This window comes from Carassius gibelio, chromosome A12, assembly GCF_023724105.1.
Source record: "Carassius gibelio isolate Cgi1373 ecotype wild population from Czech Republic chromosome A12, carGib1.2-hapl.c, whole genome shotgun sequence".
NCBI lineage: Eukaryota > Metazoa > Chordata > Actinopteri > Cypriniformes > Cyprinidae > Carassius > Carassius gibelio.
In genome coordinates, this window is record NC_068382.1 from 25410753 (window position 1) to 25433306 (window position 22554).

Consider the following 22554-nt stretch of genomic DNA (forward strand, 5'->3'; position numbering starts at 1 on the left):
AACGTGACTTCGTTCCCGCTGCTGTCATCGTCCTGTTCCCGGTTCTCCAGCTCGAGGCTGAGCTGACGGAGCGATCGCTCCAGATCTCGGTTCCTCTTGTACATCTGCACGTAGTTCTGCTGCAGCTGAGACTGATAGCGGATCACTTTATCCTTCTCCTCCTCCCAGCTCTTTCTCTCGCTCTCGAACGCTGACGCCTGATTGGACGAGCGCTGGGTTTCGTAAGCGAGCTCCGCCTTCAGCCGGTCGATCTGCTGCTTGTGTGCCTTCAGCTCCTCGCTGTCGTCTGTGCGCAGGTGAGACGACTCCTCTTCCAGACGGCTTATTTTGTCCCGGAGCAGCTGGTTCTCGCTCTTGCGGCGCTGCAGTTCGTTCTCGCAGACCTCGAGCTCCAGCGTCCGTGTGTGTGAGGCTGTGTGCGCCTCCTGCAGCTGACTCTGACACGTCTGAAGCTCGGCTCGAACCTCTCGCAGCTGTCCACGCAGCGTCACCAGTTCACCGAGACGCTGCGCCAGATCGGCCTGCAGGTCCTTCATCTGCTGCTTCAGCAGGGAGATCTCTCCAGACTTCTGACACACCTGAGAGAGACACAAGGAGGTCAGAGGTCATTGAGTTCTGAGTTTTTGCTAAACAAAACAGAAGTGTCTGTGACTCCTCACCTCCCACTTGGTCTCCTCCAGTCTGGGCCCCAGCTGTGTGTGTTCTCGTTCGTAGGATGTGCATCGCTCCTCGAGTCTCTGGTGCTCCTGCAGGAGCTGTGTCATGTCGTCCTGCTGCTTCTTCTTCTCCTGCTGAAGCTGAAACACCTGGAGCTGCAGGAGCTGATGCTCGCGCTGCGCTTTATGAGACGCCTTCTGCATCTTCGCTGCACACGTCTGTCTGAACTCCTCCATCTCCAGCTCTGTGCGCTTCTGACGCTCCTCGTACACCTGCACACACACACACACACACACACAACCTTTAGAATCTGTGACTGGAGTTTGTGTGCTTAACACCAAAAACTAAACCTATATTAGCATCTGCACCAACCACGAAAGCAGGATGGATTCTGATTGGCTGTTAATGTTTTTATCCTTCGTGATTCCAATGATATTGTTTCTCTGTTATCGTTAGAATTGTAGTGTGTTGTTTTTGTACTAAATGTAATTTCCTCATCGTTTTATTTATAGATATTTGAAAATTAATCTGAGCCCTGAACCAAACCAAGGATTAATCACAATTTAAGACAGTATTTGAAATTGTGAATTTGGGTTGTTTGAACAGATATAAAGTATATATTTATTTTTTCCCCTCAGTGAAGCAATAGAAAAGGACTTGAATGACAAACAATGGTACAATTTTTTTTTTTAGCATTTACAAAAATTACAATAAATTATATGTAAAAAAATACATATATTTTTAAATGTAATTCTTTATTTTAATATATTAAATAATTGTTATAGATTAAAAAACAATAGTATTAAATTATAAATTGTTTACATATTGTGCGTGTATGTATGTATATGTATATAAATATGATGTATATGTATATATATATATATATATATATATATATATATATATATATATATATACACACACACATAAATTATGTTTTTTATAATTTTTATAAATTATAAAAAAAAATGACATTTAAAAAAATTATATATATATATATATATATATATATATATATATATATATATATATAATTTTTTTAAATGTCATTTTTTTTTATAATTTATAAAAATTATAAAAAACATAATTTATGTGTGTGTGTATATATATATATATACAAAAAAAAAAAAAAAACAATTATATATATATATATATATATATATATATATAATTTTTTTTTTTTTTTTTTTTTTTTTTATTACAATAAAGTATTAAAATATCAAATAAGTTTACATATATTGTGTGTGTATATACAGTATATAATTTTTTTATAAGTATAAAATTTTTCTCCCTTTTAATTTATTTGAAAAGGGACAGTGTAAAATTTTTTACATAAATGTTTCTATTTAATGCATTATACCAGATTTTGACACATTTTCATGTCCATTTAAATGTCTATCATTATTATTATAATTATTATTATTATTAAAAACTTTTTTCTACAGAAATGTTTACTTCTGGAATTGACTGTTGACCTGTTCATATCAGTTTAATATTTGGTATTTTTCCACAGTAGTCTGGCTCAACTCTAAGTTCTCAAGTTCTCAAGGTAAAGCTAATTCTCATCTTGATAAATCCTCCGAATACAGGCTGCTTCTGGTTTAGTGTTGTTGGAGATGAAATCCGTCTCTCACACACCTGACAGATGGCTACTTCGTTGTCGTCCAGGTTTTCTCGGAGCTGCTGCAGCTCCAGGTCTCGCTCCCTCAGCTTGTCCTCCAGATCTCTGACGATGGCCTCGTAGGTCTGGATGGGTGCCGGGGACAGCGGTTCGGTCAGCAGGGGCCCGCGGCCGCTCAGGGAGCCCGTGCTCTTGCTGGACGAGGAGCGGCCGCTGTCCGAGTTGGAGTTTCCGTGATGTTTGCTCGCCTCGCTGTGGCTGGGGTTGTACACGGGGCTGTTATACGCCGGCAGATTGGTTAAAGAGTTGCGAGCCGTGTCCGTCATGGTAAAGGACTGGCTGGTCAAAGCGTTGCGAGCGCCGCTGTAAGAACTGCGCCGTTCCATGGTCGCCGGCCCAACATCTTCATCCTCTGGAGAACTCATGCTGAGGTTTCCTTGGCTTCCCGACAGACCGGCTCCGAGCCGCGGGGACAGATACTGCACGCCGTTACGGCTCCTAGGGAGCACGGGTTTGAAGGCAGTGGGTCTGATTATGGCCTGCTGAACGTTCTGAGAGAAACAAACATCAGAAATCATCAGGATCTTGATCAAAACTTTTTGTTTGGAATGTTAAATGGGCCAGTTTCATACAGCACATATCATTCACAGTGGTATTTAATACAAAATGCTTTCCATAAAAGTAATTAAAAAACAGTCATAAAATGTTTGAAGGAAATTAAAATAATAAAGCATTAAAAATTGCGTAACCAGCACAATATAGAATAAATAAAAGTGATATTATAGGTAAACATTACATTTAATAGTGTTAGCAAGTTTGTTGTGCTGAAGACCTTTCTCATAATCTAGATCTTATTTAATAATGTAAATACAATATAATTTAATTAATAAAATTAATAAAAATTTAATACATAAAAAATAAAACAATTAATGTAATAAAATTTATAATATATATATTTATATATTTACTTAAAATATAAATATATACCAAAAAAAAGAAAAAAAAAATTCCAAAAAATTCCACTTAAAATATTTAAATGTATAAAAATACTTAATTTAACTTAATAAATATATATATATATATATATATATATAGATTCTGTACAATATTAGAATTTATATATACATACATATATACATAAATGTGTGTGTGTTTGTGTGTGAGTGATTATATATCATATCTATATATATAAAATGTTGTTTTATTCACTTTTTTTTCTTTAAGCTATTGGCCTTATTATAACACAGGGAGTGACAGGAGGGAAGGATAACTGAATTATTTTATTAAACCATAACACTCACTCTTTCTAATTGTCCAGACACTGGAACCAGTTTCGGAGGTGCGTCCAAACCAGTCGAACCCACATCCAAATGATTATCGTCCCAGTCTCTTATCAAGTCCTCATGCGAATATGAACGAGTACCGAAGCCCTTGGTTCTGCTAGCGATGTTCCTCCTCTTGCTGGACGGAGTCCGACTTCCCCTCTGAGCGTCCTGTGAGGTTTCGGACAGCAGGCGTCCGGAGCCCGGCGTGCCCTTGCGGAATCTGGTGCTGACCTCAATGTTAGCGTGGTCAGGATAAGAGACGTGACTCTGCATCATGCTGCTGACGGCACCCATCGCTCCCATCATGGGAGGTGAGGCGGGATGGAGACGCGGGTCCAGGCCTGGTCCCGGATGGTCAATGGACACAGGGAGAGACTGGACCAGCGCCATGACCGATGACACACCAGATCAGAACACCTGCACCGAGAGAAAACACAGGTTAACTGGACAAACCATGAATGTCTGTGTAGGATCTGTGTAGTTTAACACACAAGTGTTCAGCAGCATATGGGATTAATCTAGATTAGAAAAATGCATCCCAATTTGATCTGCTTCAACAGTTTCAAACAATACATTCACTAAAGCCGATTAAATAACCGTTTATAACATCTGTGTGTTTGCTTTGCTTTAATCAGATTGTGTAAGAAACTCGCAGCCCTTTTGCATTGTATTTCAGAGCTGCATAATTAATAGAAAGTTCTGTCATGAAACTTTAGATGGCGCAGTCCGATAGGTTCATTATTCACATGTGAATAAACATGTGAGCCCCTCACCATCCCCAGCTCCACCTGTATAGATCTGCTACAGGGTGATGTCATGTTGGGCTGTTCAAACTAATTATAAATCATTTTGGTGAAGCAGAAATTAGACACTTAACCTTTAACACAACAGCGTGCCCTGCCTAAAAGACATAAGCAGCAAAACAAAGTCATTTCAGAAGTGGAGCAAGTTGCTATTTTAATAAAAGTTCAAACATTTTGTTTATAAATCTTTCACTCGTCCAGTTAAAAAAGTTGCTTGTCAAGAAAGAAAAGTTGCGGCGTTTTTTGGTGGTGTAAATGTAATTTACTCTGAAACAATATTCCCATCAGTGTTTTATCGGCTCTTACTTACATATTCTTTATGAATGACTCACTGAATCATTGACTCACTTGATTCGTTCAAAAACACTGAATCATTAAGTAACGAATCACTTACCGCTGAACTCCCAGCATTAAATTGAAGGCTTTCAGAAATTACACACAACACTGTACAAAGTTGCTTTCCAGACCCTTCACCGTCTCTGTTCCTGAGCGGTGGAATGAGATTAAATCTCCATATGACCATCATAACCTTCAGAAAACAGCTGAAGACAGAAGAACTAAACTAGCTACAGTCATAAACAAATACACATGCTACAATTACTCCTCTTTAAATGTGAAAAATGAATCTACATCTTCCTCTTCTGCTCTAGTTTGTGTACTTGATCTAGTTTCCTCTTGCCATCGTGTACTATGATGGACTGCTTGTTCCTCAAGTCAGTTTGCATAATGAATACAAATGTAATGAAAATCTGACTGCAGCCAAAATCCCTCACTTGGTTGTTTGAGTCGTCAGATCTGTATTTACAGAAAGCCAACTGTGCTGCTTTGAACAAATGCATCAACATGCCGTTGTTTTTTCAGCTAAACATCACGTCGCTGTCCTGTTCATTGTTCTGAGACGCAGAAAACACTCCAAAAGCAGCGTGACTCGAGCTGCCTCCTACTTCCCTCTGACTAATCTGATATTTTGTTGAAGACAACAATGAGATTAAACACAGAACAATGTGAGGATTTTGCTTAAAGTCACATGACATGAAAACAGACTCAATTACTTCCTTAATTCCAGTTGTTGTTGGAATTTTCAGATTCATTTGTACGGAAGTCAAATGAGTTGTGAATGTTATCTAATGTTTCTCAGATGTATCTCAAGATTAAAAAAAATACAGTAATGTAATGTCTCTTCTCAGTATCTCAAACTGCTCAGATTTGCCAAGATTTGTATGTCTGCTTCCAAAAACAGAGATCGTGATGCCTCGGGGAACAAATTTAGGAAATACAACCGTTGTTTAAAACCAGTTTTCTTATCATGATTATAATGTTGCTTAAACGTTACAAAAAAACAGTTTTACAACATGCTACTATCTTTTTCATCCAAAATATAACTTAAAAGGTTACAAAAAACATGAGGACATTTTGAGAATGTTGTTCTAAGAACATTTTCTCAACATTATGAGAACGTTCAACAACTGCAGATAACATCAAGACATCCAGAGAAATTTGTTCAAGGAGCATGATAAGAAAATATATCAAATATTAATAAAGTTACAAGAACATTCCATAAACATTTTGTCCTTTATGCAGCTGTTAATAGATGTCATTTGAGATGAGATAATATTTCATTTAGTCTGAGCAATGCAAGTGTCTTTAGGCATAACAGGGTTTTAAGATTGAACTCGTGGTCTCCTGCTGCCTGTCAAACAATGACACAGTTACACACACACACACACACACACACACACGGTTCTGTTAGTCACATACCTGATGTTAAATCCTGCATGTCGTTTGGTTCTGTGTCAGTGATACGATGCATCTGTGTCCGTCAGTCGCTTCACTTTCACTGGCTGAAGTACTACATTCTCACTGTGTCTCGTGCGTGTGTGTGTGTGTGTGTGTGTTAAATGTAGCTCAGTCTCCATCCTAGAGAGAACAGCGTTTGTTCTCGAACCCCTCCTAGCGCTCTCCAGCCTCCTGTTTCTTCCCTTTTCTCTATTTCATCAGTAATGATGGCATGTTACAGGAATGTTCCACAATCAAAACAATACCAACAACTCTAGACCGTACAGAACTATTAAACACACACTCACACACACACACTCTAATGATTCAGTGATTCTCAACCAGGCGTCCGACGTCCACTAGAGGGCCTCGAGATGACTTAAAATAAATGAAAACAAGATAAAACCAAGCTTTAAAATAAGTAAAAAGATATAGAGGTACTTCTTTTTTTAATTGCTTTTTCCACCTGGATTTTTTAAAACATTATTTTCTTGTTTAAGGGAACATTCCATTGTATCATTTTTTCATTTATGAGAATGTTACTTTTAAATGTTTCAAAAGTTGCAACTTTTGAATTCCAAAAGTTTCCAAAGTGGTTTCAAATGTTGGAACATTTAAAATGTTTCATGGAAAAAAAAACAATCCATTTTTTTTTTTAAATCTCTGAACAAACGTACCATTAACGTCTATAACATTCTGAGAAGGTTCCCCGTTATCTTTTTTATTTAACGCTGTTCCCTTGCGATGGGATCAGCTGAGACGGATGTTAATAGAAGGTGTAAACGCGACCCTCATCATCTTCAGTTTTTAGATGAGCTGCTACTAATTTTACTTCTTGTAAAGTATTCTGGGCCACAGATCTGTGTGATCAGACCTCAGGGACATACGAGCATCACAAATAGCTCAACGTAGAAAATCAGAGATCGCTGAGAGCAGATGAGTTCATGGCAGACATCTACTATAAGAACACAACACACTGAATGTCATCTGACGAACCCAGAACAATGATTTGACTTCAGTGCATTGCATTTGCTTTGAGCAATACTAACAGTGAAGCTTGAAGAAATAAACACTCATAATGACAGTGATGAATGCAAACACTGATTAAATACATCATCATCTCTCTTCACACACACCTCCAGAGCTAACTTTTGAATGAGCGTGCTGTGCTGATATATATAGGCTAGTGTAAGTAGGCTACAGCGTGCCGTGTGTCTCTCTCAGGTCCTGTAAATGGGTCACACTGGACACAGTAAAATTTGTTCTACAGGAAGAGCAAAGCAACAAGATCCAAGATCCAGTGAAGAGAACAGAACGACACGAGACGAGAACATATAATCAGGATCAGCTCCAAAACACACACCTTCAGACAACATTGACCCGCACACACACTTTCTATCAGGACGTCTTGCATCTGCACATAATATGATGTTTTATTAACACAAGCTTTGAATTTACAATCTTGTCACCCATTCATAATGTTTATCATCTATATTAGGGACAAAATATATTGATTGTTTTTTTGGGTGAACTATTCCTTTAAACTTGAGTTGATAATGTTGTTGTTATCAGTCCTCGGGTCACTAAATCCTGCAGGGCTGCTGTTATATAAGAGACGATGTGTGATGCTGGGATCTGCTCCTGCGTTTGATCAGCAAACATATTTATGATCAGATTTCTCAGAATGAGGCCATTAAAAATATATTCTGATACAAGCACAAGAGATTCTGGGTCAAGGGCTGATGTCTTGTATGATTTACAACAAGTACTTCTAAATTTCATGTTTAATGTAATGTGTTACTTGGGGTTTCGTTAAAATTTAACATGGTGCTTGCAATGCCAAGGTCATGGGTGCGATTCCCAGGGAGTGAATGCATGACCTGATCCAATGTATGGCTTGAATGCAATACAAGTAACTTTGGATAAAAGCATCTGCCAAGTAGATGAATATAAGTAATGCATTTAAATTGCATAAAGGGCAAAAATGCATGAAATTAATAAAAACAAATGTATAGCTTAAATGCCATGTAAGTGCCAAACGCATTAACGGCAACAGAAATAGCATTTTCTATTGCATTTATCTTTATTAATTCCTTTGATCAGTGCTTGAAGTTCTAACTCAGCACTTGTCCTGTTGTTGAGTTGGAGTTTAGTCATTGTGGAGAACGAATCCTTTATCTGAATCTGTATTTGCAGCACTGCTCTGAATCCTCTGACTCTTCTGCGATCATTGCGGCCCAGTTTGTGTGCTTGTGTTTCTGTGCTGGGACACGAGGACAGAGATCCGGACAGCTGTGGGTCACTTCGGGTGCCCGGCGGTGCCAAGCTCTCACTGGGAACCCTGCCTACAACAGACCTACTTTAGATGACCAATGAAAAACAGAAATCCCTGACGATTAACCCATGAAGATTCAGAGAATTCAGAGAGAGTAAGACGTGAAAAGATCCACTCAGTTCCTGCATGATTTGAGACAAAGCATTGTATGACAATTCAGATAGACACTTTGATGGCGCTTTTATTGTGCTTTTTCATCCTTTTTAGAGGTTAAGTCTCAGGTCACTCTCTGTGAAGATCATGAACATCCACAGATCAAACACCGAAGCGAGGAAACAATCACACAATCTCCACGTTCAGCTGAACTACTGCATCTCTCTCAGTCTTTATATAAACGACTGAACGTCTGCTTTTGTCTCGACTGATATCTGATGAAAATCACTCACAACTGAGACCTTTAACACACACAAAAGGCTTCGTCTGCTCCGATGACGGCTCTATAAATAGAGCACGCATTAATAGCGTTTTCAGAGAACCAAGGGTTACGGGAAGCCACACCTGATTCATGTGCATTTCAGATATAATACAATTATATTAATAGATTGCAAAACAAACTCGATAAAAGCAGCAAAGACGTGAGTCTCACAAAGCCTTTTAAGAATGCATCTGAAAATAAAGCCTGTTTTAGGATCTTTTGCATTGTGAAAATATTATTTTTAGATTTAAATACATTTCACCTAATTTAATAATTACTGTAATTAAATGGAAAACACTAAAGTATACTGAAGAGCTAAAACTAAATTGTAAAAAGTTGTTACCTGAAATATAAATAAAATATATTTACAAAAAGATACTTATTTTATGTCTCATTTTGATTTAGTTTAACTTTATGTAAATTAAGGCTTTTAGCTTTTTTTTTTACTAAAACTGAAAAAAAAAAAAAAAACTAACCTAAACATAAATACAAATGACTACAATTAAGATGAAAGAAAATACTAATTTGAAATATTAATAAAAACTATAATAGTATCTAAAATTTAAATATTTTAAAATTAAGATTTTTTACTGCCATTTTCTCACTGAAAATACTGTTTATTTTTCTTTCTCTTTCTCTCATACACTCAGATTCTTCCATAAGAAATACATTTTAGATTTAAATATAACTAATGTAATTTACTAATTTACTGTAATGATATGGAATACACTAGCTAACTCTAAAGTAACGGTTATCGTTGACTAAAACTAAATTGTAAAAAGTTGTTACCTGAAATAAAAATAAATAAATATATTGGGGAAAAAAAACATATTTTATTTCTCAATTTTATTTAGTTTAACTTCATGTAAATTAAGTTTTTTAGCTTTTTTTTAACAAAAACATAAATAAAAATGAATAACATTTTTAAATATTAAAAAAAAAATACAAATGACAAAAACTAATGAAAGATTTACTAGAAATTAAGATAAAAAACACACTCACTCTCTCACACACTCATATTCTTCCCTGAGAATCACTGAGATGCTCCCAAAGGAGCGACGACAACAACATCAACAACAAGTGGCTGCACAGGAAATGATGTCATCATCCTTCACTCAGAGCGTGTGTGTGTGAGAGAGAGAGAGAGAGAGAGAGAGTTTGTTTATAGACTGACTGGAGGAGCAGCGGATGTGGGTTTGACCATCATGAGCTTCACCCACACCATCAGCACTGGAAACGCCTGAAACCAGAGCTCTTCTGCTTCATGGCCATCATATAGAGACTTTTACAAATATTGAACTAACATCTGTAAGCCTAAACAACACCCCTTTCATCATCAGTGAGGCTGTAGACACCGGAGCAGTAAGGAAGCGCTCAGGGAAGCTGATCTGTTCAAACACCTGCGAACAGGTAGAGCCAGAATCCAGATTTGACATCACAGATAAAAGACTCAACAGCACTGTTAAGAGCCGAAATGACAAAGTAAATCTCCATTATGACGTCCATAGCTGAAAATATGACATTATTTACTAAACCAGGCATTCCCAAACTTTCTTTGTCATCGGTTCCAAAAAACAGCATGCAATAATGCGGTCGTAAACCCCAAAATCCAAGAAAGCAACTGTATTTAACAGGATGAAATGAAACATCTTCGTCTAATCAAACAGACTTCATTAAGGATCAAACCTCATTCAGTGATTCGTCCCAGAAACACCGCTGATTCGAGGTCACTGGGTCAGTAAATGTCTGACTGAACTCCTGTCAGGTTTAAACTCACGTGCATTTGTGTGACATCAATGCTAGATCACCTGTTATTTCCAAAATAATCCATTCACCTGCAATGGAGTCACATGACAACGTTTATCATGGAGTGTGCGTGTATTATTTGGCAGTGTGTTCCTCACACAATCACACGCATGAGCTCTGAACTTGTATAAACTAACGCTCACACCTTTATTTGAACACTGAACATCTTCCTACAGCACTTCCTGTTGTTCAGGACTGTTTGACGCTTTAGAATGTATTATTAATAATAATAAGCAGAATAATAAAGGTAATTATGACTTCATTTCTCACTCTTTTGACTTTTTCTCTCAGAATTCTCAGTTTATGTCTCACAACTGTTTTTTGTTTGTTTCTGTAACGAAGCAGGGTTGTGAGTTTATATCTTGCTCTTCTTATAAACGATGTCTAAACTGTGAGATAAAAAGAACTACCTAAAAACTACCTTTTTAATTTTTTCGTCCAGTAATATGAGCAACTTCAGTACTTTCCAGATGTCATTCTCAAACGGACGGAGATGTTTCTTTAGTTTTCACCAGGAATTCCTCTGTTAAACATGGTTATTAAATATTGTTTTGGCTTTGACAAAGAATACCAGACCAATAACCAACCGACCTTGACCAGTTAAGATAAACTTCCTGTTTCAACAGGAAATGTAAACACGGGAAAGAAAACTGCACTTGTGCAACTATTTTACTTTAGCTTGTAAATATATATATATATGGCTTCTTTATCAACTGTTTACACTGAATGAGCTAAGACTTCAACTCATTGCTATTATGAAGCTATTTTCACTATTAAACACGAGACTAAACCAAAACATTAAGCAAAGAGATCATTAGAGTCATTTACAGTAATTATAGACAGGGGTCTGTATAGATAAAATATATAAAACTACCTTTAAAAACACAAATAACGTTCTTTAAACAGTTTCTTGCTTTTATAATGGGATATCTTTGATCATTTGAACAGCGAGGGGTTAAACGAAACTTCATCTGACAGTTAATGTCAACAGTGATTAGTTAATGCTGAACTAATGAGGAAGTTTAGCTGTTTACTGTAAACAGTCGGTGACAGAACTGATATAAAGAGACCTTTAAACCTTCAGATAGTCACTGATAAACAAACCAACGGTGAAGAATAAGTGAAAGTAGTCAGAATAACCTTTCTGTCTCGTCGAAGCCAACATTGGCGCTTTCAGAAACTGAGGGAAAACCCGCTTCATTGTCGCTGTCACAGTCCATAACTTCTCTCATCGATATAAAACATGATCATAAAGTACACCAATCTGTATTTCATCTGTCTGTTAGATTATCGTACAGAAGAATTGGCTGTACTCACCATACTGTAGACTTTATGATCATCATCCACCGTCCGAGCGCTCGCCACTGATACTGACTACAGACTCATGAATATTAATTACATCACGTGACGCGCGTCAAGCGGGGTTCACCGATTGGATAAACGCCTGAAGCTGGTGGGCGGGTGCTACGCAGATTGCCAATGAACGAGTCCGGCTGTGTTGAAGGGTTGGCGTAATGAATATTAATGAGGTTAATTGACAGGACGCCTCAGGATATTTATGAAAACGTCATTGCGTCGTAATGAATATTCATAAGATAGACCTTCGTAATAGTAGGATTTGTGATTTCTCCGGTTCAGTCGTTTTTTGGTTTGGTTCCAGTCTTTTAGCACAAGACATTTTGCTATATGTTCTTCGTTACTAGCCTACATAGAAAGCTAAAAAGTATTCAAGTCCTATTTCCTGATTGTTTGATATTTATTAAATGTTATTTTCCACGAATGTACAGAATGCAAATTTTTTATGTTCTTTTTTTCTTTGTCTACCTATTTTCTAAATGCTTTATTGTATTGTATTATCTAGATTTAGTTAGTTAGTAACTTGTTTTAAGAGAATGGAATGGGGTTCATTGGAAGATTCAGTTGTTTATATTCCTTATAGAAATTAAAAAACTTTTCCAGGCATTTTTTTACCCACAATTATAGAAAACCTGGAAAAAATATTTAGATGTAAGCCATTCACTGATCCTGAGGGATTTACAGAATGTCCTCTGGTTTCTTGAGCGAAACTGTGATGGATTAATATAATTACTGTTGAATCATATAAAATGCATCAGTCAAACCCTAAACATTCTCTTCCACCTGTTCTCACACATCTGAAATCTGACCATCCCTTCATGCACAGGAAATGAGTGTCTGTGTTCTTTATGACCTGAGCTCTTCGAATGCTACAAACACTCGAAAAACTGGTCCAACCAGAGCGTTGAGCTCATGAGAATCTGATGCACAGCAAGCCGGCAGATTCCAGACGTGCCTGGCCTCTTTAGAGCAGCGTGCCGTCTTCTAGAAGCCTCCAGGATTCTCTGGTTCTTGGAGCAGATCTCTGTGAGAAACTGGGCCAGGAAGGTCTCGCACATTTACAAACGATCTGCTTTCCCCCTGTGTGTGTTGAAGCGCTGCTGACCTGAGAGAGGACGCATGAGCTCAGAGCAGAGACTGAAGCAAGACCGGTTCTTCTTCATCTATGTCTTGAGTTTCAGTCTTGTGGCTGGTAAACAGAGCGGGTGGGTTAACAGACTGTGAGAGATCAGACAATGGAATGTTGTGGAATGTCCAGGAATGTCCTGACGTGGGCAAACAGAGCTATTGTTCATTGTTGTTCCCACTGCAATCAGTCTCCCACTGCTCCAACGGACATCAGCGAGTGTTTATCAGCTATCAGCAGACTGTGAATATACTCTTATGACATGTATAACACATATATGTTGTTGTGTGTGTGATCTGTAATGCTTGTACCCAGAGAAAGTTCTAAGAAATATGACGAGGTTCTCTGAAAGTTATGAACAAACATTATTAGTATCAAGTAACATGATTCGAATGTTCGCTCTGTGTTATTAGAATGATTAGAACGTTCGTAATCAAAGTTGCTACCTGTTTTGAGAAAATTCTAATGTAACACTTCAATAATGTTTGCAAAAGGATATAATTTAAGTTTCCATAAACAAACAAACAAAATGTCCAGATAACATTCAGAAAAAATATATTCTTAGAACATATAAAACAAAAGGGAATTTGATTGTATCTATGTGCTAAGTCAGATTTTGCATAAGTAATTACATAGAAATGGCATGTAACACATCGAATTAAATTTGATTGAAAGGCTGAAATTGTATGTTTTAAAGAGTGCACTCCAATGATCTTCTCTCCATCTTTGAAAAATACTTTTTTGGAGGATATACTGAAACTTTTAAGTTGAAAACACAGACATAGAGCCAATAAGTTTAATAAAAGACAAAAAAATGTATTCAACTTGGTTGGTTTTAATGAGTAAATATAGTTTAAATCATTAATAGTCACACTCCTTCAAGTCCGTTTGCGTCTGAAAAAGCTGTCCTGTTTGAAATCCGTGTTAATATCTGATCAAAAAACAGTCCAAACGTGTGTGTGTGTGTGTGTGTGTGTGTGTGTGTGTGTGTGTGTGTGTTGTGTGTGTGTGTATGACGGTGCGGTGAGTAGGAGGCAGTCAGGTGTGTCTGAGGTGAAACTTTTACACCCTGGGTTTGTCCCACATTAAAGCTCATGAATGAAGCTGGTTTGTGCGTCTAATATTTATCTAGACAGGAAACAAAATCCTGCAGCTGAAACAGAGGAAACAGTGCTAGATCCACACACCTGGCATGATTTGCATTGCAGTAAAAAACATTCATCACACTCCAAACAGGAGCTCATGGAGGTTTCTTTGATTTGTTTGCACATGTTCCATTGTGCAAATCCAGAAATATTAACATAAATGAATGTTTTCTGCCATTTAGTCACATGCAAATACCCTGTGGGCAATGCAAACAGCAATGCAGTTCCAATTTCTGTGCGTTGGTTCCACGTCTGCCGTCCACACATTCCATCTACATCAGGTTTCAGCTGATTGCAGCGAGTTCAGGCTCAGAATTGCCTCCAGATTTGACCGCAGACGTCTGCATGAGCTGCTCTGCTCGGAAACTATGAGAACAATGTCAGATCGTAGAAAATACACTGTTCTAGGCTTGATTGCTTGAGGCCCAGTCCAGGGAGATGATGATGATGATGATGATGATGATGTGGCTTTGATGTGTCTTTAGGTCATGCATGTTAGTTGCATGTGTAAATGTTTATTCCTGATAACCTGCGATTTGAAGAGTAAAGAGACTAGTAAAGAAACCCAATCCTAACCTGCTTCTGAAGGACATCATCTCTCTCTCTCTCTCTCTCCTGTATCAGGTCATAAGGTCCTGCTGTGATGCAGATCTGGGTTCAATTGGGGTTAACAGCAAGCTGTGTTTAAAGCAAACTGTCGATCATCTGACTGATGTGGAACATTGTGTCCTACTGGCCTCAGGCAGAAACACTGGCAGCTCTTGTCCTGGAACATGCAGAGAAATCATCAATTCTAGCTATAGTAATGTACGGGTGCACTGCCCAAAGGCTCTGTCAAATACATGAGAGAGAATGCAATGTGTGCATATGTTCTTCACATAAAGTTCATGTGACTTTAGATGACTTGGAAGGTCATATGAACTCTTTTAATGATGATTTATATTTTAGTTTTGTCTATTTCTATTTTTTTGCCGGACAGTTCAAGTCCTTTCATCTTCACTGCGTGGAAAGACTGACTGTTGTTTTCTGCATCATTTCTTATTTGTTCATGTGGTTTTGAAAGGACAGAGCTAGTAAATGAATTTTTACTTACTAGTCAGCAGAAAGTAGGTGATCAGTAACACTTGTTATTATTTTAATATGTGCTTCCATCTAGTGGTCACCATTAAAACCTATGTGTTGATGCAGTATTAGTATTAGTAGCAGTAATAATAATAATAATAATAATAATAATAAATCTCTAATTTTCTTGTTCGCTTTGTTTTTATGTTTTTATTTTTATTGTTCAATGCCACAAGAACTATCGAACAATTTATCAACTTTATTACAATATTATTTAAAATAATGCTGCCAGATTTCAGTGCATTAGAGACTCTTTCAAAGATTCAGTCAACAGAAATTATATTTTGATTTGCATTTCGCGATTTTCCAATGATCAGTGTAATATGTATCGTCCAAAATGCAATGAGGTGCAGAACCGGTATGACGTGGGTCTCTGTGTTGTGTCGTCATCGGCGGAGACGCGCAGCGCGGCCCCGTGAGAGCGCGCGCTCCGTGATGGATCAGATCAGCGCAGCGGGCGTCGCTTATAATCAGGATTTAACACACAAGGTAATCGTTATTGATCAGTCAATAAACCAAACGCTGAATGTTTGTCTCCTGCTGTTGATAGTTCTCTCATCTGTCTGACGAGATCAGAATATTCAGTCATCTGCTTGCTTTTTTTTTTTTTTTTTTTGCTATTTTGTTTCATGTCTCTGTGTTTGTTTATTAATTATTCATTTCAAAGAAGATTATTATCAAAGATTTTTTCCCAAGACTCTGTCACACAAGAGATTCAGACTTGAATGAGTCAGAGCATCACTTGATGCTGATAATTACAGTGTGTTATGATATCTCATGATGCTGATTATATGATCTCTCATGATGCTGATTATATGATCTCTGATGATGCTGATTATAGCATGTTATGGTATGATTCTATGGTGTTATGTGATAATTACAAAATGTTATAATATGTGATGATGATGAATACGTTGTGATACCTGATGCAAACTATCACAGTCTGTTATGACTTGTGATGGTGGTAATAACATATCTCTTTCTCATTAGGGTCAGGTTGCTCGCAGATTAGTGCTGCAGTGGTTAATGTACAGCACACACACACACACACACACACACACATTAGAGGCATGTGTGTTTAGCCTTGGGTCTCTGGATGGGTTTGTTATTCTCTGTATTCGAGTGCCTGTTATATAACGAGAAGTCTTTGCTCTAAATAAAGACAGTCACAGTGGACTCATAGTAAAGCTAGAATATCTGACTGAATGTTGAAACCATGCATTTTTCCCCTGATGACTGATGAAACCCACAGCGTGATAACTTCTTCCTGTTGGGGGAAGGGGTTGGGCTGTTGTCATGGCAACAGCACACCTCCATCAGCACCAGCACTTATCTGTGACTTCACACCGAGACACACTGATTATAAACGAGCATATAATAATGCACGCCGCTCATTTGTTCCCCTTCCCTCGTAGACCATCCTGGTGGGAGACAGTGGAGTGGGAAAGACGTCTCTGCTGGTTCAGTTTGATCAAGGCAAGTTTATCCCTGGATCGTTTTCTGCGACGGTGGGGATCGGATTCACGGTAATTCACCCTGTTAACGAGTAATATCAGCCGTTCACCGGTGGATGAGAGACGGATTGATAGATTGTAAAGTCTTCTCTGTTGACAGAATAAAGTCCTCGCAGTGGATGAGCAGAAGGTGAGATTACAGGTGAGTGATGCTGATTCTGTCTCTTGAATCGGCTGATACAGGAGAGAAATCAGATCATTGTGTGAGCTTCTGTCTCAGATCTGGGATACGGCGGGACAGGAGAGGTTTCGGAGCGTCACACACGCGTACTACAGAGACGCTCAGGGTGAGAGACGATTCCCCCGCACACACACACACACACACACACACACTTCTAATCGATGGCTGTTTTATTGCTGACCTCACAGCACTTCTCCTGCTCTATGACATCACCAGCAGATCCTCCTTCGACAACACACGGGTACGAACTCTTTTTGTTAATATTTGGAATTATTATTTTTTTTTAATATATTTTATATTTATATATCTTTTTTTATATACATCTGAATAATTTTTATTTCCCTAAAAGCTTAAGTTATTTTAATCCATCAAGTTAACCTAGTAAAACATTAAGGAAAATAGGCTTTTTTTTGGCTTTAATTTATCTAAAATCGTGGTTTGTGTTTATAACAGCTAGTATGTTGTTTATCTAACATCATTTAACTGATTATCATAACAATTTCCACTTAAGTTTATCTGGATTATTAGATCTCTAGGGAGAGAATATTGGAGGCTTCTGATTGGCTGGATGTTTTGTTGTAGGCGTGGCTTACTGAGATCCATGAATATGCTCAGGATGATGTGGTCATCATGTTGCTTGGCAACAAGGTGAGAAGACTTTGCTCTTGGATCTTGTGTTACATAAGTCATAACTCAAGCGTGCAGTGTAAGTGTGTGTGTGTGTGTGTGTGTGTGTTCTCTACAGTCAGACATGGCCAGCGCTCGAGCCATCAGACGAGATGAGGGAGAGAAACTGGCCAGAGTGAGTCTCAGTCTGTCATCATGGACGTCTGTTTTATTCCAGTGTTTCAGATCCGATCACGGACGGTTATGACGACTTTAGTTCCCATGGTCATGAAAATAATGGGGAGTTTTGTTAATAATGATCTCAAAAAGTCATGCAAAGCCTTAAATCTCTCTTATAATCCTTGTGACATGTGATCATGTGACACTGCAGACTGAAGAAATGATGCTGAAAATACAGCGGAGCATCACAGAAATACATTACACTTTAACACAGATTCACACAGAAAACAGATGATTTACATTAGAATAATATTTCACTGTTTTTTACTGTATTTTTGATCAAAGAAATGCAATAGATTAAAAAATAAAAATACAAAATCATAATTATTCCAAACTTTTGATCAGTTGTGGTGTGTGTTTATATATTACTGTATGTATATTATAAGATAGTACAGCTTAAACTATTAAACAAATGTGGGTCAAATATTGATTTGGGAAGCCAAATATTAAAACATGGTTTTGGCAGGAGTATGGAGTCATTTTCCTGGAGACCAGTGCCAAAACCGGACTCAACGTGGACGAGGCCTTTGTGACGGTGGCAAAGTGAGTTTCTCCCAGCATGCTTCAGAAAACTGAAGAGATTGTGATGTAATGCTGTGTCCTGCACAGAGAGCTGGTGAGATGCTCGGTCCAGCTGCCCATCGAGCCCAGGTTTGACCTTCAGGACGTGATGGAGCCGGAGAAAGAGTCTTCCAGCTGCTGCGGCTTCAGCTAGAAACTAGAAGACCAGTCACTCCTGTCTCCACCAGCAGATGGAGCTGTGTGCACCTCATGTTCAGGGATGACCTTTTTTGTTTTTGTTCAGGGACAAATATTCTTGGACAAACCTCATCTAAGTCCTCATCTTGCCCACTGATTTATATTCATCTTTTTATAGATCAGTGCTAGTGATATTTGAAGCACTGCACTTGCTTTAAAGAACCTGCATAGAAGGATCTATGCAGTAGCTCCGAATAATGCCTGCTTTCCTATTATAACATCAGCCTAAAGAAGTATTTCTTCATGAGTAGCATGCAGACGGTATTCAAAAAGTAGGTGATTTAGGGGTAAAACATGCACTGGTGAAAGATCTACTATGATATAATGAATTATTTGTGATTTTATACGCTGCTTGTAATTTGTTCCAGAACACAGCTACTTTTAAATGACTCTGAAGGAAGGTTTTTTGCAGCAGAAAGCTGTTGTTTTGACATCTACCAGTTGCTGGAGTTGACCAGCCTAACCTTTCCCAGTGGTTATATGTTACACAATAAATGTCATATATATTAAATAGATTAATGTCACTAGAGTGCTTAATTAGCATTTTGTTGGTGTGTGTATGCTGCGTTTGAATCTCAGGATCTGGGAATATTATGCACCGACAGACGCTTTGAAAATATTGCAAATCTCTATGAAGAAAATATGCATTTATCTGCTAAGCTGATCAGAATGACTATTTGCATTGAATTTATAAATATAGTGAGGAAATGCATATTGAGAGAGTATGTATATCTATGCCTGTTTGTGTTTATATCAGACTTTATTATCACAAAAACTGATTTGTATTGCATCTGTTTTGCTGAAATCAGAACAGATGTCTTTGTGTCAGCTGTCCTCAGGACTTCTCCTGTGTTTTGACTGTAAAATGCTTTATAAAAGATCCATTGTGTAAATCCTGAACTATCTGTTTCTCATGGACGTGTGTTTTGTTATTAAAATGTTTTATATGCTTAGTTTGATTGTGCTTCTTTCACACATCAAAGAACATTCTTATTAAGAATTATCACTTTTTAGTCTTTTACTATGGATATGAAAAGTCTACACAGTCTGGTAAAATTGCTGTTTTTTGAGATTTAAACGAATAATTGTAAATTTTTGTCATCGTTAATGCAATATTATGACCAACACAATTTGCATAATAACAAACAAACAGAAACTTTTAAGAAAAAACAAAATTATATTTAAAATAATTTATATATAAACTATTATATATATATATATATATATATATATATATAGACATATAACAGTTTTTAACACTACCTTAACTTTTGAATGGAAAAATCAATCATTTGTTAAATTATTTTAATTTAATACGTAGTTCGAGTGGAAAGCGCTTGATTTTGGAAGTGCAGCGCATCCTTTCACCACGCGGTGTCGCCAAAGTCATAATTCAGAGCTCATTGCCTCTAATCCCATTAGTTTCTATATAAACCATAGAGTTATCTTTCATAAATAAGAAGAATCAATATAAGAAGATCTAGCTACCTGTCTAATTGCTTATCAGACCTATGACTTAATTCCTCATAAATGGAGTTGAAATGTTGTGAAACAATCCAGCTTTCAGAACAATAGAGCGTCGGTCATGAATGTCTCAGTAAGAGCAGAGACATTGTTCTGGGCTTCTGCTGCTGTGATTTCCCGCTCATCTGATGCTGTTCATCAGACTCTTGTGTGAACAATAGTGTTTCCTCACGGCGGCGGGTCACCATGTCTCACATCTGTAACGGATATGTGTGTGAAGAGCAGGAACAGCAGCAGGCCGAGCTGTATTGTGTGTTTCTGCTGACTCTCACCTCTGAGGTCAGTGATCTCACACATACACACACACACACACACACACACACACATACTCATAAACACACACACACACACACAGTCATTCAGACAGAAATGGTTCATCAGATGGTTAAACTGAGTGTTTCTGGTCATATTTAAGTACAATGATGGTCATACAGAAAATAAATACCATTATACCATAATACCAAGGGTTTTTGTTTTTTGTTAGTGACACTGATTTATATGTTGCTAATGATATTTTGGTATTAATCGACAATAATTGTAAAGAAGACCTTATAGGCACCAGGTCCATACGGTGTTATAATATCGTTTCAGCATAAAGAAGCTTTTGTCTCACTGTCAAAGAAATATTAGGATCTATAGAAGAAACTCAGGCTGTATGCTATCATTTTTATAATTTTGTTTATGTATTTATATATACTTTAAGAGGATGGGTATTTTATTTTTGCACCTGTTTTCTATTTTTTTTTTGCTTATTTATTTAGGTAATTGGTTTTTGGCAACATTTTTTTTATTTTACTTATTTATAGAACAGGTATTTTAAGTAAGTGATTTTTGTATCTGATTTCTCCATGTCTATTTACTTTTTATCTGATTTATGTATAAGGATAGCCTATATATGGATATAAGTATGTATTCATTCATTATTTAAAATGATTTGATGTAAGTGTTTTTTTTTCTGGAATTATTTTTGGTTTGTTTGGCAATGTATGAACCCTCGGATTTTCCCTCTTGTCTTCATCGTGTTCTTTATACAATTGAAAACGCACACGTGCATGTGTCGTGCTCACAGACTGACAAGGACGCCACGTGTCATCCTCACCACTTCCTGTCCGACTTTTACTGCTTCCTGTGTCTGAACATTAAACTCTCTCGCCGTCTCCAGCTGACCAGTTTCAGCTCAATTCATATTAAGGTTATTAATATTCAAAACAACGTGTATCGTACCAGCCAATCGGGTAGGTGAATCGGTCGTCGCGTCATTAATATTCATGAGGCTCGTAGACAGCGAGTCTGATCGAATCGATTCATTCGAAGCTCATCTAAAGACCGAGCCGAGTCTCTATCAGTATGAAGGCTGTGTTTGCACGGCGTTTATTTTGGAGTTAACTGTGTTCTCTGTCAATCCTCTGATTAGATTAGTGGGTGTGATGAAGTTGGCTTGGTTTACTCATCACGATCAATAGTTCACCTTTGAAACTCTGCATACATGTGAAAGAATAGCTTATCGTGTTAGAAAAACCTCCTGATTTGTTTAGGTAGTGCCCTAATTTGAGCTCACCCGCAGAGATCTGGCGACTGACGGGCCTCGACCTTGAGATGCTTCCCTGGAGTCTGAACTCAAGTGCTGCTGCTGGACACACACACACACACACACACACACACACACACACACACACACACACACACACACACACACACACACACAATGCATGCTAGAAACAACAAGGGTTTGACTGCCAGAGAATGCAAGAACTGAAAAAATACCTTTAATGCAATGGAAATCACTTTGGATGAAAGCATCTGCCAAATGCATGATTGTAAATATGCACTTACAGATTGTGCATATTGTTTTAAAATCTTGTTTCTCTGTTGATGGCCATTCGAAGGAGCCAGCTGGATTTTAAGAATGTAATTTGGGATTTATCACTTTCAAAGTGACTGATGAAGTGATACTGCTGACCACAGATGACCAGTATAGAGCGAGATATATTCATATATTCAGAAACTGTCTGGCCTACAGCCTTTACATTTCACATCAATCTTTGACCACAGCTGTCATTATCATTTTCACTTACATTTAAGGATGTTTATTAGTGAATGATGTTTATTGTATAAGTCTCAGATCTGCTTTTTGATGATATCTCTGCTGTTATTCTCTGCATGATGCTAAAGGATCACATGATGGAAAAAGATTAATATTTTTTTCAATGTACACTAGTGAGTTCTAATTTACACCCCAAAAA

General features: G+C 37.6%; 3 protein-coding genes across 5 annotated transcripts in view; 1 reads left to right on the forward strand and 2 right to left on the reverse strand.

Moving 5' to 3' along the window:
* The window catches only part of lzts2b (leucine zipper, putative tumor suppressor 2b), a 13754-nt gene extending 1628 nt beyond the window's left edge, over window positions 1-12126 (reverse strand). Inside the window, exons 1-5 of one of the 3 annotated variants that reach the window (XM_052612052.1) lie at window positions 12056-12126; window positions 3580-4020; window positions 2296-2829; window positions 660-929; window positions 1-578 (exon numbers count right to left, since the gene is read on the reverse strand). The exon at window positions 1-578 is cut by the window's left edge and continues 1628 nt beyond it. In XM_052612052.1, the coding sequence (XP_052468012.1) occupies window positions 1-578; window positions 660-929; window positions 2296-2829; window positions 3580-3993 (1796 nt within the window). In that variant the 5' untranslated portion in view covers window positions 3994-4020; window positions 12056-12126. Of the gene's footprint in view, window positions 579-659; window positions 930-2295; window positions 2830-3579; window positions 4021-6164; window positions 6558-11878; window positions 12020-12055 lie in introns of those variants that run through there. The other 2 variants (XM_052612053.1, XM_052612051.1) reach the window with 2 other exon arrangements.
* Window positions 4167-22554, reverse strand: part of LOC128025575 (formin-2) — a 123833-nt gene continuing 105445 nt past the window's right edge. The window contains exon 19 of the mRNA XM_052612048.1: window positions 4167-4233. Within this exon, the coding sequence (XP_052468008.1) occupies window positions 4182-4233 (52 nt within the window). The 3' untranslated portion in view covers window positions 4167-4181. The remainder of the gene's footprint in view (window positions 4234-22554) is intronic.
* Window positions 15890-19740, forward strand: LOC128025583 (ras-related protein Rab-37). Its single transcript, XM_052612061.1, has 9 exons — window positions 15890-15976; window positions 16903-17013; window positions 17102-17143; window positions 17222-17288; window positions 17371-17423; window positions 17765-17830; window positions 17928-17984; window positions 18495-18571; window positions 18638-19740. The coding sequence occupies exons 1-9, from the start codon at window positions 15923-15925 to the stop codon at window positions 18741-18743; spliced, it is 633 nt and encodes a 210-aa protein (XP_052468021.1). The 5' UTR covers window positions 15890-15922; the 3' UTR covers window positions 18744-19740.

What these genes read in the sequence shown, in the direction of transcription:
- LOC128025583 (XM_052612061.1), top strand. Translation starts at nt 15,923, where the DNA reads ATGGATCAGATCAGCGCAGCGGGCGTCGCTTATAATCAGGATTTAACA. An exon ending in AGCAGAAGGTGAGATTACAG is followed by an intron (nt 17,144 to 17,221) that starts GTGAGTGATGCT and finishes CTTCTGTCTCAG; the next exon opens with ATCTGGGATACGGCGGGACA. An exon ending in TCATGTTGCTTGGCAACAAG is followed by an intron (nt 17,831 to 17,927) that starts GTGAGAAGACTT and finishes TGTTCTCTACAG; the next exon opens with TCAGACATGGCCAGCGCTCG.